The 16,021-nt window shown below is 46.6% G+C and overlaps 1 protein-coding gene across 3 annotated transcripts in view; it reads left to right on the forward strand.

Annotated features, from left to right (window-relative positions):
- The window catches only part of LOC144121539 (uncharacterized), a 45,014-nt gene extending 41,244 nt beyond the window's left edge, over nt 1-3,770 (forward strand). For 2 of the 3 annotated variants that reach the window (XM_077654801.1, XM_077654803.1), the window contains exon 6: nt 3,625-3,770. In XM_077654801.1, the coding sequence (XP_077510927.1) occupies nt 3,625-3,631 (7 nt within the window). In that variant the 3' untranslated portion in view covers nt 3,632-3,770. The remainder of the gene's footprint in view (nt 1-3,624) is intronic. The other variant, XR_013312630.1, reaches the window with a different exon arrangement.
- Nucleotides 3,771-16,021: the final 12,251 nt, after the last annotated feature.

Genomic DNA, 16,021 nt, shown 5'->3' on the forward strand with positions numbered 1-16,021 from the left:
TGCATCTAAATGTACGTACCTCAGCATATCAATATCGCTGTCGTGTCGCTTAACTTTCAGCCGAATTTGACTAATATTTTATTCTGTGCTGCCTTTAAACAAACAAGAAGCGAAAACTTAGATACAAAACAGTGCAACTAATTTCATAAAGGTAACTTTTACTAGTGTTTAATTTTTACTCCATGTAATAGCAGTTAACGCGTGAGTGGTTGTGGGAGTGGTGTTAAGAGGCAGGTCTCTACAGGCGTACATTGAACATGGGAAAGAATGCCCGTGTGCGAAATATTCTGCTATACAGAAGGCCATTTTCTACAAAACTTTCAAAATTAACCTTGTTACCGCGCTCTTCCTCCTTCATGAACTTTATACGAACAAAACGCGAGCGCCACTTTCCAGTGGCACATTCCTTTTTCAAAGACTCCACAGAATTCTCATACGCTTATCAAGAAAACTGATAAACAGAAGCAGAAAATTTTTGGAATCAGCCGCAAAGAAAGCGCTCAAGTCAAGACCTCATGCGGCACGATGGGTTTTGCGCAGCTATTCCGGCGTTCAGGAGGAGTCGCTGCACGAACAGTACAGGGAAGAGGTATCCTCTCGTTATAGACCTCGCCAGCCAAAAGTAAGTCGTAAAAGAGGTTGTAGCAAAACGGCTCGGAACAGGCTGCTTTTTAAGATCCTCCTCTTTTGGAAATATCACTGGTAATACAATGCTTAATACAATGCGGTGTCATGTTTCCAGAGAATCTACTGTGAACGGCAAGCAACTGGAAGCATTCCGTAAACCATTTAGGCTTTAGCTCTCTATGCAAAATAACACTGAACGGCGTCACTCCTCCTAGGGACCCCCGGCTTGGAGGCCTTATGCTGGTAATTTGGAATCAGTTTAAATTGGGACAGAACGAGCTTCGTGTAGAAAACATGTTTTAAGGACCATTCCAACGGAAACAGATTATCCAAATGCAATTAAAAGCAATGCGTAAAGTCGATATGCCCAAAGTATTACTGGGTAGGGCTGACACATGCGGTAGGCACGATTGCTGAGCTTCATCATTTCTCTTTCGTCATAGCAAACCTGGAACAATTATTCAGTATGAGGTGACCAAAAATCTACTCGCTTTAGCTTCCATTCGTAAAAAAAAAAACCACTAGTTTTCTGTTATTGCCTAGTGTCACCTCTTCTTGCACTTATGACGTGCACTCCCGACACCCTTAGAGCGTGAGGGGACCTCGGTCTCAAAGGACATGACCTCGACTAAGCGTGGGAAGCTCAGCTGGTGAGCAGCTACCAAATGACAAGAGTGTGGTCACTTGTGTGCCATTTGTGTGGTCATTTGTGAGGATTTCGTAATCACTCGTAGGAGCCCATATAAAGTGATTTACAATAAAATGCAATACATATAAAGTAACACTCCAAAGAGACTACAATCAATACAAGTAAAAGCTTTGCACCTGAAGGGCATTAATACAAGAGAGAGGCAAACAAACAAAAGAACGATATTTATTCTCCGGGCACAGCGACAGCGCGACGACCGGAGAATCCGATGGGGCAGTCCCGAAGTTGGGCGAGTGGTGTTAACCCGGGATTCGAGCGGGTGCCCTTGTCCGAAGCTTAAACGGCGGCACGGACTGACAGATAGAGGTCAACATCCCTCATATATAGGCGCGCGTAGCGTCGTACTGCATGCCAAGGCAGGTGCGCACATACAGTAAGGACTGCACAACTTCGTTCTCAATTTCGCACCGGGGGCCCCATTGGTCATTCATGAAGACCGCTCTCCAGAAAGTTCGAGTTCTTCCGAAGCGCCACCGCCGACGCGCAAGTGAAGTGGAGAGGGCATCAATTGGCACTCTCAAGAATACGCCTTCTCCGTCGCCAATGAGTACCATTCACTCCAACCTTCTCGATTTTTCGATGCCGCGCGCGGACATGTTTTCTTTGGTGCCGCGCCCACGAACCGACTGAGAATGCAGCAGCACACACAAGGTTAGGCGCTCTACGGGGTTCTTTCTCCACTGTTCCAGAAATCTGTGCGGCGAGCATTGGCGAGATTGCTTCCGCAGCGGTCTCCTGAATGTGCGCGGAATTTTGCTGCACCTAATATGCTGTCTTGAGAACCATACTAGATGAAGAGTATCAACGGTTCTGAGAGTGAGAAAACATGAATTCATTAGCGCCACATTATTGCTCTGCTATTATCCTCTCAATGACAGTTCAGAAAGGAAGACAAATGCTTCCTATCTCTATAATGTAAGAACGACATTTATTGAGAAAAAATACCAGTTTAATCCTCTGCAGCATGGCGTCAGCAGTTGTGCACGCGTTTGATATTTTGTAGCGACAGCTACATTACGGTAGCAACTCGAGCCTTCAGCGTGGCGGCGCGCCACCCTGTGGCTGCGCCGCCACGCTGTCACGCGGTTGGTCACGTGGTGCGGAGCAGCTGCCGGCGGCGCGGCGCCGTGGCCGATCACGTGGTTCGTCACGTGGTTGGTCACATGACCAAGTTCCACTCAGCCAGCTGTAGCTATTGCGTCACTCCATGTTTAACCAGTGCTAAACCACCGCCAATCTTTTTGTTCAGTGCAGCGCTACTTGCACGAAGAAAATAATGCCGACTGCATATGAAATTTCTGCTAGGCATAATGGCCGGGCAAAAGATTGCGGCCAGAAAAATAACCACATTTCAGTATATGGACGTCGCTAAGTTTTACTGTGCAGCAGGAAGTGCTGCCTGGTGCTGCCATTTCTTTCCTCTCTGACTCAGCGCAATGTTTTACTAAACACACTATCGTACAGTTTACGTTGCGGAAGCAGCTTCGGATGACAAAAAATAAGAAATGTGGCAGAAATGGGTGTTACGGAAGTGTACGGCTTGTCTGAACTCCAAAAGTTTCTTTAGGTGTCGATGTTGTTTTTGTGTAGTAATGGCATTACCTATGTACTATCAGCAACAAATGAAAAGCGAAGCAAAGAATTGAAACACGTATAGTAAAATGATCAGTTCTTAGCTGGGGGAAGCGAAATTCTTGCACAGGTTGATGTCGTTTCGAAGGCGCGAATACTGCCCTTTGGAAGTGTTTGTCTGCATTGCTAGTACTAAACCTGAGGTAATATATCTGTGTTTTTTATTCGCATTTAAGTTCTCCTGTTCGCATTTCATTCGTTGCTCATAAGACAGGTTGTTTTAGGTTCTTCTCGATGGCAGAGCATAATGCGTATCTGAAAGGGTTGTATGAAAAATTAATGAGTAGAAATATCCTGATATTCCAAAAGGATGAAAAGAACCCCCATGTTTATCTTCAACGAAACAAGAATAATCCAGGGCTCGACAAAAGACTTCAGGTCACATGGTCTACTTTTCTGTCGGGTTGTGGGGCAGTTACAGCAGCCGCGAAGTGCAAAATCTTTGTGGCTCGCTGGACAAGAAATATTCTCACCTCCGAGAACCCTGCTAGCTTTAGAGGCGCCTTAATTGCTAGAATATGCTGCTGAAGCACAGACCTCCGAAGCCCTGCAACTTTTGAGGCACTCTCTACTTTATGAGCACTACACATCACATGTAGTGCCATTCGTCACTGTCAATGCTTTATCATACAATGAACTTTAATTTTTCTGTTTAGAGTATGACTGAAGATGCTGCAAAACGTTTGACACCCCAGCTCCAGTACAAATGCTGGCTCGGAAAGTGCCATGATGGACAGTGCGTAAAAGACGGAAGGACTGAAGCCTGCTTCAAAGGAACTGACAACAAGGGAAAATAAAAGCCTTTTGCCGATGTGTACACTCATTGTTTGAATTCAATAGAGCAGTTCACATGAAAACCACACAAACAGCTAAATGGGATAACACTTCTACTAAATAATATGCGCCTAGAACAAAGAAATTATCTAAATATGGCAAAAAAACTTTGCATCTGGGAAGCACCCTATCCTTTCATCTCGACGAAAGGTATGAGAACAATTTAGCAGACAATCTTCACCCACTTGGTGAACACCATCTTAATGAATTGGTCCGGTGCACGCGCTTATGACAGACATTTTTTCTCAGAGACATTTCGACATTTCCTCTCTTCACAGTAAAAGCTGGTTTTATGCAGCTTTCGCGGTGTCTTCATACTTGTCCGGCATCAAAATACGTATGTATAGTTGAGACTACTGCACTTAAAGAATTATCCTTCCGCTACATTCAAACCAGTTACACTGCACTTAAAATGATTTTGTCATCGTTGTTTTTGTAGCTTAGCTTCTGGGATCTCTACTAAACAAACTGCGTCGGCATTCAACTCTTCACAGGAGTAATCTGCCGCAGATGCCGACATTTGTATTTATTCGTTTTATTTTTTAAGCTTACAAAAGGTGTGATTTCAGTAGAAGCAACATCTGTGCTCTTACCACTCCGCTGCCCAGTGTCACGAAATCACGACATGAATACAGAACAACCTTACCTAAACAATCCGCATCACTTCTCATTACGTCATAGAGTTGATTGCACCATGTTTTCGGCAGCCAGGCATTTCTGGTGTAAATATCTCGTGCCGCCAGGAACAAGCTCTGTGAGTAAAAATAAGGCGCGAATGTGCGACTTGAGGCCAGCGGAAAACAATTCCACGGTTCAGATTTTTCTCAAATGCGCTGCGGGAAAAAAAAAAACATATTTGCAGAAAAAAATTATTTAGCATCTCTGGACATTCTTGTTGGTTGCAGTCCTTTGACTTGCTCTTTCACAGAACTGAAGCCACTCACAAAAGTTGGACAGAATGAAAATTCTCCGTAATGAGAACAAACGATACCTCCAATTTAAAACCGCTAACGAAATGAGAATATCGGTTCCTGAATGAGGGCATATATCGTGAACGCTAGACAAAATGGTAATCTACTGATTCAGCAAGCAACGTACAGAAAGTGGTGTCGGAATAATTTAATCGACTTTGATGAACTTGAACTGTCCATTATTCAGTCCGGCTTCAAATCTGCAAGTGACAGGAAATACATAGCGGCATTCCTATCCCGCAAATTTTAAACCTTACAGTCAGTAGAGATGCCGCAATGCCTGCCTGACTGCTGAGGTTTCCAGCGAGCCAAATGCTTTCTTGTGATTAATGAAGGCTATATATAAGGACCGGTTATGTTCTGCGCATTTCTCTATTACCTGAATGTTGATAGCGTGAATATTTATCATTTTACTTTGAACTTATGCCCTGCACTTCCTGCTATCATTTCTGAGGAACCCTTGGCTTTAACTTCCTACCCCCCCCCCCCTCCCTGCTTTCTCTCAACTCGCCCCATTTTTTTTTCTTCAAAATCTTTTGTTTTTTTTGCCTCTCGGTGTTTCGTACTGCCATGCTGCTTAATTTCTTTATGTGAGTTTTTTAGGTCAACGCAGCCAGTCATACCAAAACTACATGCCGCAACTGAATACACATCCTTTCAAGCCCACGTTCGCTATGTTTCCAAGCTCCAAATCTCCGGATTCCACTCTGCTGAGCTTGTCTTTCTTTTCACACCTTTGCAGGTCAACTGGTTTATCCGCCTTAGCAGCGTCATGCCTGTGCCAAGATTCACTCTTTCCTAGCACCCTTCCCTCTTCATAACTTCCTGACCCGCGCCGAGCCTTCCACATCAGAGTGGAGGCTTTGTTTTATCCTTGCCATTGAAGAACACTGCTCAGACGAAGACAAGTTCTCTTGTCGAAACGTTTCTTAGCACCCTGAGGCTTTTTCCTTCTTTGTTCACTTTGTGATAGTCGACAACTATCTCTGCTCTCGCTATACCAGGAGGAGGAGGAGGAAAGGCGAAGAGGTTAGCAGGAAGAATAACTGGTTTGTAACCCTGTACGGGGGAAAGGAGTGAGGGGATAAAAAGAGGAAGTAGAAAAAAAGAGTAGCAGGAAGTTGAAGTCACTATGCAAAGTCACAGCGCTCGGTAAAGTCACAACGTATCCTGGAGGAGAGAAGTTCTTGAGAAGCGGAGCAGAGCCTTCGAGGCCTTGACCGCCGACGAGTATGCATACTAGTGCAAACAGTGCATCGTGAAAGGCAGAAGCTCAGATTCACCTACAAGTGAAGTAACTGTAGCACTTATGACAGCAAAGCTTCACCGAAAATATATAAGCACACCCTTTGTGGTGCTGTCGAAAAAGGATAGCTGTTACCATGACTGTGAACGTTGCCAGGTGCGAGTTATGTGTAAGCATTTGGTTTCGGGCGCATGGCATATGTGGATTGTTTTTCCGATTGTAGCCTCCATGGGACCATTTATAATGGCTGGTCAGCCAATAAATATTTAATTGTTGGTCAGCGCTATCTTGTCGCCTTTCTACTGCGTTTCGTCAATTATGCTGCTTTTATTTCCAGCGGCCGGTTCTCAGATTTAGCACATTACTTTCGCATTTGTTTTCGCTTTGTTTGCGTTCATTTTTCTTTCCCGTTAAAATAATGCTGTACTTTTTGAGTAATACACTTATGCGTTGCCTCTGCACGCCTAGGGCTCCTGTACAGTGACATATTTTGGACGGGTCAAAGTGGACACTACGGATTCGGCGTTAATTATAGCTGCCTCCAGGTTCCGCCTACGTGTGGGCTAGAAATGTAGGTGGTTAGTGCTATTACAAAGCCTAGATGCAAACGTGTCGTGTGGTTTAGGGTATTCTGATAGGTCGGGCTTGATACTGGTTTGATTTACCCCACTATCGTACGTAACAATAGGCAGTTGGAGACTTCAGAGCTGTATACTGCTGACTATTAAACTAAAACTAATGAACATACATAGGTACATATGATAGCCTTTGAATACGAATTATATTTGCCCAAGTGCGGAGCGATAATCATAATCCTTCGCCTTGCAAAATGTGAAAGGGAACATACGTGTCATCAGATAAAGTGACTGAAAACCCTGTAAATCGAACGATTTGAATCTCGCGTATCTTAAAATGAGAAAAAGCAACTTGAGCGAACAATTTGTGATACGACAAGCCAGTATCAAAAGAGCATGTGCAGGGAAACCGGGAATGGCACCCGGAGGCTACAGGAAATAAAAAAGAATAAACGTTGACTTCTTTTGCGAACACGTGGTATATATCATGAACCGTTAAGCATAGGGCGTCTATGCTGCTTCCCCGCAGCTGCGCGGCATATCACAAATGCCACGAAGATCTATCATTGCCATTAAGCCGTCTAAATGTTTCAGTTTTTACGGATTCTATGTGTGATAAAATATACTGACTGAAAACTCTTTCGAGGGTGACGTGCCCTTTGATCCGACAGAAGTAACAGATACAGGCTCGTTTTAGCCAAGTCAATGCTTTTCTTTGCCGCCTTGAAACTGACGGCAGATGATGCACAAACAAAGGAGCTTCTGCGTCAGTGAGGCTCATGGTATTTAAAGTGAAATGTCGCTGAAACGATATGATCCGTACTGTCGTTAGTTCTGCTGCTCTTGCCACAAAATGCTACCTGATATTTCCTGAGTGATAGGTCACAGCAAAATAATCTTATTGGTGCACATTACTGAACCTGAGAGCTTGAAAACATTTTGCGCACATGATGCTTTGAAGAGCTAGGTAGGCGGTATAATGTGTCTGACGATTTCAGTTTTATTTTAGTCATGCTGCTGGCGTTTACTGATAAAACCGACATGGCGATTACGTGGCGGGATGCAAAAAAACTCCCATTGCAGCTCGATGTACACCCTACGACTAGTGCAATTTTTTTTCAAAGGAATACTTTTACTCCAGCACCAGACTTCACGCACTTGACAAAATGTTTCTAGTGGGTGACCTGGGCCGGACGTCTATCGCGCTTCTGGAGGGTGAGGGCGGGCTGAGATGAGGTGGACAGATGGGCAGAGGGTGGCGAGAGTGAGTGGGCAGTTGCGAGCGAGGGCGGTGAGCTGAGGATGTTGCTGGTGATTGGCGCTTTTGAAGTGCAGCTGACTAACCCCGCTAGATTCTGGCTAGTGGAGTCCATGGGATGGAAGCTGGTGGGTTCGTGGTGAATGGCACTTCTGGAAGGTGGAGGGTTCATTCGTCGAGGCTTCACGAAGAAACAATTTTTCAGCTCACAAATGATCACACCTTTCAGCCTGAAATTTTAGGCAAGTAAATTCTGCCTCGATTTCTCATAGCACAGAACACATAAAGGAGTTTTACGAATAAGTACTAAAACGTGGTGGCAGAAATTCTAAGCAGCAAAAAAATTTTATGTAGACGGTGAGGATAACTGTGGGGCTTTAATTTCGCTACATCAATGTAGAAAACGTGTGCAATATTGTCGCCAATCGATGAAGGAAAAGTTTGAACTGAAACTTTAAACAGGGCATACATGCTTTTAAAATATTACAGCGTTTAAAGAAATCGAGAAATTCAAAAATATTAACAGCCAGGAGTTAACATCCCGCAGAGAACGGGAAGCTACTTTGTGTAATGCAGGCAATTTATGCCGAACAGTGCTTTCGTTACATGTCATCTGTCAAGAAAATGTAATGGACAATTTGTTCGCCTTGCGCTGGTATATATTTTCTAGTAATATTACCGGGCTCCTAATTCCCACCACGCGCGCTTCTGACTCTGAGCTTCTTTCAATATCAGCTTGACTGTCCGTGTCGTTTCTGCTCACTATTCATTGTGTTCAAGCTATGATTTTTCATTTTTCAAAACTACACTTCCCTGATAATGTTTGTGACTGCTTTAGGTCAACCAATGAATACCGCCGGCACTCCGTCAGATGCTTTGCATTTACTAGCCCTAATGGCTTAGAAAAAGGCGAAAAGGGTCCAGAATTAGGGCTTTGCTTCTCTGAAATCACCCGTATAAATGGTGGAAATCATCATTATTACACCACATTATGGGGTCGGCTCATGACATTTATTCATTTTCATTTCCACTAGGATATCATTATCTCGCGCTTCATCTGTGATCTATTGAGCTCCCTTCCTCTCAATGTTACAGCTTTGGAATATGCATGGCAGTTGAAAGCTATATGATTGCTCAGTGGATTGCTGAGAGTAGCCCATGATATTGATGTGTATGGCTGCAGATGCTGTTCGTCTCCACCGCACTTGCGTGCTGCGAGACAGCCATGAAGGTTATGGGGTTAATTAGAAAGTAAATACAGCGTGTAAATTCACGTATATGCAGTAATACAGTAAAAAAGTAAAAAATTCGAAATAAAATGCCTTTTTTGCTGTCACAAATAATTGCCTACTTACAATGTAAATATCTTAGTCCTTATCTCTTATTATTTTTCGTATTTATGATGTTGGGTTTCTTATTCAAATTTAACTTCAAATAATCACTTTTAAGGCAACTTCGTTTATTTTCTTTAGTTAATTCTGCTCTTGCTCTCATATATTTGTCTTTTGTCATGAGCCCTCGCACATTTTCTAAGTTATATTAATTTGTCATTACTCGAGGGTTGGCTTTGCATTTATTTTTCTTTTTTTTCAGCATTTGTATGTCTTTTATTTTATGGTGCAGTCATTAGCCCTTCTATATTTCTGTAATTTGAACTAATTTGCTTGTACGCTTTGTATTTATCCACCATTTATATCATTATTATTTTGACATACAGTGGGAAATATTTGTCTTTGATAATCTCTTTGCTTTTAATGCATGGATCCATAACTAGCCTTTGGCTAAGGATCCAGACAGGAATGTTATGTATTGTGCTGAAGAAATGACAGTAATAAAGAGTTTGAAATATTGAAAATTGAAATTGAATTTCTCTATTGAGTTTTGTTGACGGCTGTATTTTATGCGTCCCGTAAGCAAGTAAAAGCGGCCTTTGGCCAGAAAAGCTTTATGCTAAAAACTAAAAAAAACATGTGGTTTCAAAAGCGGAGGCTTAAAAATCAAATTGCGCCCTAGTTACCTTTCTGAATGAAGTGAAGCAAATATCTCATCCAGTTCGCGTCCTGTGGCAATTTCCTCCTTTATATTTGCGCAAGAGAACATGCGCTGGTAAAAAAGAGTGAATTTAAACAAGAAACATGAACATATACACCCCACCTCTTATCATCTAGATAACATCGAACTAGAACAAGTGTCTTCATACCGCTATTTAGGCGTTCACATAGCAAGTGATCTAACTTGGTCTTTTCACATCAATTCAATGATTAACAACGCCAACCGTGCCCTCGGCTACCTTCGCCGTAACTTTCTCTCTGCCCCCACTTCCTTGAAACTTCTCCTCTATAAATCTGTCGTTCGTAGTAAGTTGGAATATGCTGCGTCCATTTGGGATCCCTTCACGGAAAACTTGATCAGTTCCCTCGAATTAATTCAGAATAACTCGGCACGTTTCACCCTTCAGAACTATAACCGTACCGCTAGCGTAACCTCTATGAAGAATACATTACAGTTACCATCTCTTGCTAGCCGTCGAAAGCACGCTCGCCTTTGCCTAATGCATAAAATAATGTATCATAACCCCAGACTGCACCGCGATCTTATACTTCCTTCATCATATGTTTCATCACGAGTTGATCATGCGCATGAAATCGGCATTCCTTTCTTTAAAACAAAATGCGCAGCTGAGTCTTTCCTTCCACGAACAGCAAAGGACTGGAACCACCTTCCCGAAAGTACAGCCTCCATCATCGACCATCAGCTTTTTTGTTCCGCCTTAGCTATCATTGTATAATTAGAAATCCAACGCCTTGTATTAAACCCCTGTATACAACCACTCCCCTCTTCAATGCCCTCGGGCCTTGAGGGTAGAATAAATGAAATGAAATGAAATGTGTCTCGACAATATCTGGTTACTCTGGAAATGTAAAGAATAATAAAAACAGAAATCGCTGCGACAGTAAACTCTACCAGCGCACACAAGCTGTTTGCAGCGAGTGCTGTAACCTACTCATGCTTCGTCCTTTGGTCTTTGCGTTCATTGAACAAGGGTTCCCAGCAAAGGAACCGAAACATCTCTTACTTTTAACTTCCTGTAATAGGCGTTCCTGTTTTGTTTGTTTTCTTTCTTATTACCGAATTTAACACCGGACTGGAAGCGATATCAAAATTTCAATTATTTAATCGCATTTCTTATTTATGAAATTTGGGAACGGTTCAATAGTAGGCGAGCGCACCGGTTACAGCGCTGAATGTGCATGGTGTGCGCGCCGAGCCGTCATAGGATCCTTATTGAATGCGCGCCGTGGTGTTTTGTGTTTATACGAAGCGCCCGCTCTAGCGCTGACGTCACGTGAAGATCAGCAACCACTTGAGAAGAACATGGCGTCCGACATTCAGGATCCAAGTTCTGAAGATTTGAGCGAGCTACGTTCTTAACTTGGTCTTTTGAAATACAATAAGTTCTTTCCAAATATGGCGAATTCACTTGTTCTTTGCATGAGATTTAAGCAATGATAGTCGATGGGTATGGGGTCTGGAACACCACAAGTCATCTGAAATGTCCAGGACAGTGCTCCGGTGGCCGAAACTGCTGACGCACTTCGATCACACCTAGCCTTTGCGTTTAGGATGCGAGTCTGCATCACAAAGTATTGGGGCGGTTATCTCACATTTGAGTGGGAAATGTCGACCGACCAGTCGCATTTCGTTCGCGAAGACTATCCCGGTCCGAGAAAAATTATTCGCAATTAGAGCGTGAAGCATTAGCACTGGTGTATGGAGTGACAAAATTTCAGGATTACTGGCTTGGCAGAACGTTTATTTTGGTAACAGGCCATAAGCCTCTGGTCAGACTGCTTCGAGAAGCCCGTCCAAATGCACTGGCTGCTGCCAGAATAGAGCGCTGGTTTTTTTTGCTGCTGGAAGCTTACAGTTAGAACCGAGGACAAGTCAGATCGAGTGCAAGCCCGGGCAGACAACCAAAACACAAACGCGCGAGGTCGGATTCCTGTAGAAATGCCAGAGGAACCGTCAGATTAAGCGCCAGAGTACGTTCACTCCATACATAATTCTGATGAGACCTCTCTTCTGTCGCGGGTTCTGCGCCAAATGACTAGAGAAGGCGAGGTACTTGTTAACTGGGAAAAAAATGGTCGTCGTGCCTTATGCAGCTAGAGGCTAAATCCTAGCTCTTCTGCAAGAGGCGCATGACGGAGACTCATCAGACATGGAAGCAGTCTTTCGCACAGTGGTCTGGTGTCCCGTACTTTAAGGTGACATTGAACGCCTTGCTAAAAACAACCCAGATTGCACGGAAGCTACGCCAATCCCACCAGAAAAGACGCCTTAAAACTTGCCGTTGATGCAAATGAACTGGCCGCGTGCACATCTGGATTACGCGAGTCTGGTAAGCGGCGCCATGATTTTGATTGCTGCTGACTCTCAATCCAAGTGGATAGAAACAGTCGCGATGCGACATGCCACTGCGGAATCCGAAAAATAACAGGGCTCCGCGAGATATTCAGCTGACTAGACTTTCCGAGAATCATAGTTAGGGGCAATGGGAGTCAGTTTACTTCAGATGCGTCTGCGAAATTTTTCGCTTCGAACATCTTAATATGTCTGTGTACTACACCTTACCATGCTCAATAAAACGGCTTCACAGATAGGGCAGCTCTTACTACCAAGGATGGCCTTAAGAAGGTGCAGGAGCGCAATTTGTATACACGCCTTGCAAAACTGCTCTTAAAGTAGCAAAGAACGCCTCTAGATAAAGGAAGATCTCCCTCTAAGTGACTTCAAGGCTACCAGATTCTCACCCGGGCGAGTTAGAACCTGTTCGTTTTCCGTTACGTTCGCAGAAAGAGGCACAAACTTCGGTAAAGGCGCAAAGTGGCTTCCAGGAATCGCAAAGAGAAAAAGGGTTCAGGGATGGTCGCTAATGAGGTGGCAGCTGGAGAAACGCAGTTTCAGTGATGCAGGAAACAACACTGGTCGCAAAATAAACACTAGCCCGGCACCTGGAAACAACACTCCTATGGACAACACCGTCCCGGAACTTTGGCCTTTAGGCCCTTGTCAAGAAACTGGTGCAGCGTTATCCGCCCCAAGGGGGAAGAGCGCTACGACGTAAGTTAAGTGCGCCAGCTGCGACGCAGAAAGTGCGTGGTTTGCGTGCCGAGCCGCGATGCCATCTTTCAGGAGTGCGCTCAGCACGTGTTGTGTTTATACGAAGCGCCCTCTCTGGCACCGACGCTCATGTGAAGTGCCCCAGCGCAGGCATACGATCATCCTGTATACGTGTTCTTGCACCCGGGCCTGAGAATAAACTTGCTTCAGTATTCCGCCAGGTCTCGCTCCTTCTGCTTCTTGCCACTTCTGCCCGCCGATAGTAGGCGGTTTAGCAAACTTCCACATTTACTGAATGGAAAAGATTTCGCAGTAACCTCGAAGGGAATGATTATATAAATAAAACATTACTGCATCAAAACATGTTCGGGTGTCTGATTTCTTGGTAGCACTCTGCAAATTCAAGATGGCACTCGGAACTAATCGAATATTGACACAGGTGATAGAAGAGGAGGACGAAGGGAACTCAGGCGATAGAAGCAGAGGACGAAGAAAATCTTCTTCCTGCTCGTGCTCGCTCTACCGGCTGTGTAGCTCCTTGGTCCCCGAGTGTTTTTGGTGTACTATTTGTTACAAATCTGGTGGAGGCGGTGCTGGGTACGCTTCCAGACCCGCGCAGCCCACCTGTGATCACGGATCTCACCCCGGTCCACCAGCGCCGCGGCCGCCGCCTGCGAGGAGAGTCCCCAGAGTTCGGACCCCTTCCGGCAGCCACCAGGACGACACAGCCTCGGACGTCGGAGGAGCCAGCTGCCATGTCAACTGAGAGTAGGCTCCCAGCTCACATCCTGCGCCAGCAGCCACGAACACCCCCGTCTTTTCATGGCGACGTGTTCGAGGACGCCGAGGACTGGCTCGAGACATTCGAGCGTGTCGCCCGTTACAACGGGTGGAGCGATGAGCGGAAGCTCCACAACGTGTATTTCGCTCTCGAAGAGTCGGCGCGGACATGGTTCGAAAACCATGAGGCTTCGTTTCCATCCTGGGAGGCCTTCTACCGCAACCTGCTCGCCACTTTTCCAAACGCGGACCGCCGGGAGCGAGCTGAAGCTGCGCTACACTCGCGCAACCAGCGCCCGAACGAGAGTGTCCGCATGTTCTTTGAGGACATGACCCGCCTTTTGAAGCGCGCGGACCCCTCTATGTCGGAAGACAAGAAGCTTCGCCATTTAATGCGTGGTGTCAAGCAGGACCTATTCGCGGGACTCGTGCGCAGCCCACCGCGCACTGTGGCCGAGTTTCTCAGCGAGGCGGCCACCATGGAGAAGACTCTACAGCAACGAGCCCGCCAATACAATCGTGACGTCAACGCCTTCGGGCCAGACACCTGTTCTATGCATCTCGGAAGCGCCCCGGACGACTTACGCGAACTCATCCGTTCCGTCGTCCGGGAGGAACTCCAAGCCCTTCGGACGCCTTCTAACATGCCGTCCTTCGCGTCGCTGACTGACGTCGTCCGCGACGAGGTGCGCCTCGCAGCCCAACAACAAGCATCTGAGGTACCCCTCCAGCTTGACGCAAGACCCACGTACGCGTCTGTACTCCGTCAAGCTCCGACGTCGGGCTACACCATCAATGCCGCGGCTCCATCAGTGCGGCCACCGGGTCCCCCTCGTGACCCCGCTCTGCCAGCCTACGAGCGGACGCGTAAGAGTCAAGTGTGGCGGGCCCCAGACCGTCGGCCCCTCTGTTATCATTGTGGCGAGGCGGGTCACCTCTATAGTACGTGCCCGTACCGCCGCGTGGGCCTGCGGGGTTTCGCCCCGGACGACCCCTGCCCTCGCAATGGCGAAAGGCCACTTGAGATAGCCTCTCACCTATTGGAGCGGCAGAATCTCGTCACATCCGGTCGCCGCGGGTCTCGATCACCGTCCCCAATGCGCTACCGTTCTCCAAGTCCCCGCGGAGCGCAAAGCTATTCCGGACGCCGTTCGCCCAGCCCACGCCGGGAAAACTAATGCCGGCGGCCTCCGGAGGCAAGGCCGCTGCTGTAGGGAAATGTGAAGATCCTCCGCCACCATCACGCCGATACGCCATTTCGCTGGGGGCAGGTAGCGACAGCATCCGACACGCTACCTCCGATTTGTACGTAACAATTGATGGAGTCGACGTCTCCGCCTTACTCGGCACCGGTGCCGATTACTCCGTAATGAGCCGTGCCCTCGCCCAAGAATTAAAGAAAGTTTTGACGCGATGGTCTGGGCCGAGCATTCGTACTGCTGGGAGTCACCTGATTACCCCTGCTGGCAAGTGTACTGCAAGGGTCGGCATCCGTGGGTTTCTGTACGTCTGTGAATTCGTGGTACTGTCCGAGTGTTCGAGGGACTTGATCCTGGGCCTCGACTTTCTGCAGACGAACGGCGCTGTCATTGATCTGAACGAAGCCCGGATCACGTTCTCGACGAAACAGGCCGTGGCGCATACCGACAGAGATCCGGGAATCAACGCTCTGCGTATAGTCGACGATGACGTGATGGTGCCACCACGGTCTAGCATCCTGGTTCTCGTGAGACATGACTTGTTCCACGATTACGAGGGTGTCGCGGATAGCCACATCCCGCTGCTGCTCGCGAAGGGAATAGCCGTCGCTCGAGGCCTCGTCCAGTTGCATAACGGTTGTACTAGTGTCCTACCCACGAACTTCGCCAACGAGGTTCAGCACCTCGCCAGGGACACGGCTGTTGCCTTACTTCACGAAGTTACTGTGTTGCCTGATTTATGCGCCGTCGGGGCCAGCCCTGAAGACGAGGCTGCACCATGCCACGCCCTGCAGACCGTGAAAATCAACCCGGACTTGGCACCTGAGCAGAAGAATCTTCTGTCCGCTCTTCTAGCAGATTTTGCAGATTGCTTCGCCACCAGCTCCAGGGTCGGTCGTACACCTGTCGCCAAGCATCGCATCATCACAGACGAGGCCACGCCGCCTGTATGCCAGCGCCCATACCGTGTTTCTCCTAAGGAACGCGAAGCCATTAAAATGCAATTCGATGAAATGCTTGCAGACGATGTTATTCAGCCGTCAACAAGCCCATGGGCGTCGCCCGT

This window comes from Amblyomma americanum, chromosome 2 (genome assembly GCF_052857255.1).
Source record: "Amblyomma americanum isolate KBUSLIRL-KWMA chromosome 2, ASM5285725v1, whole genome shotgun sequence".
NCBI classification, from domain to species: Eukaryota; Metazoa; Arthropoda; class Arachnida; order Ixodida; family Ixodidae; genus Amblyomma; species Amblyomma americanum.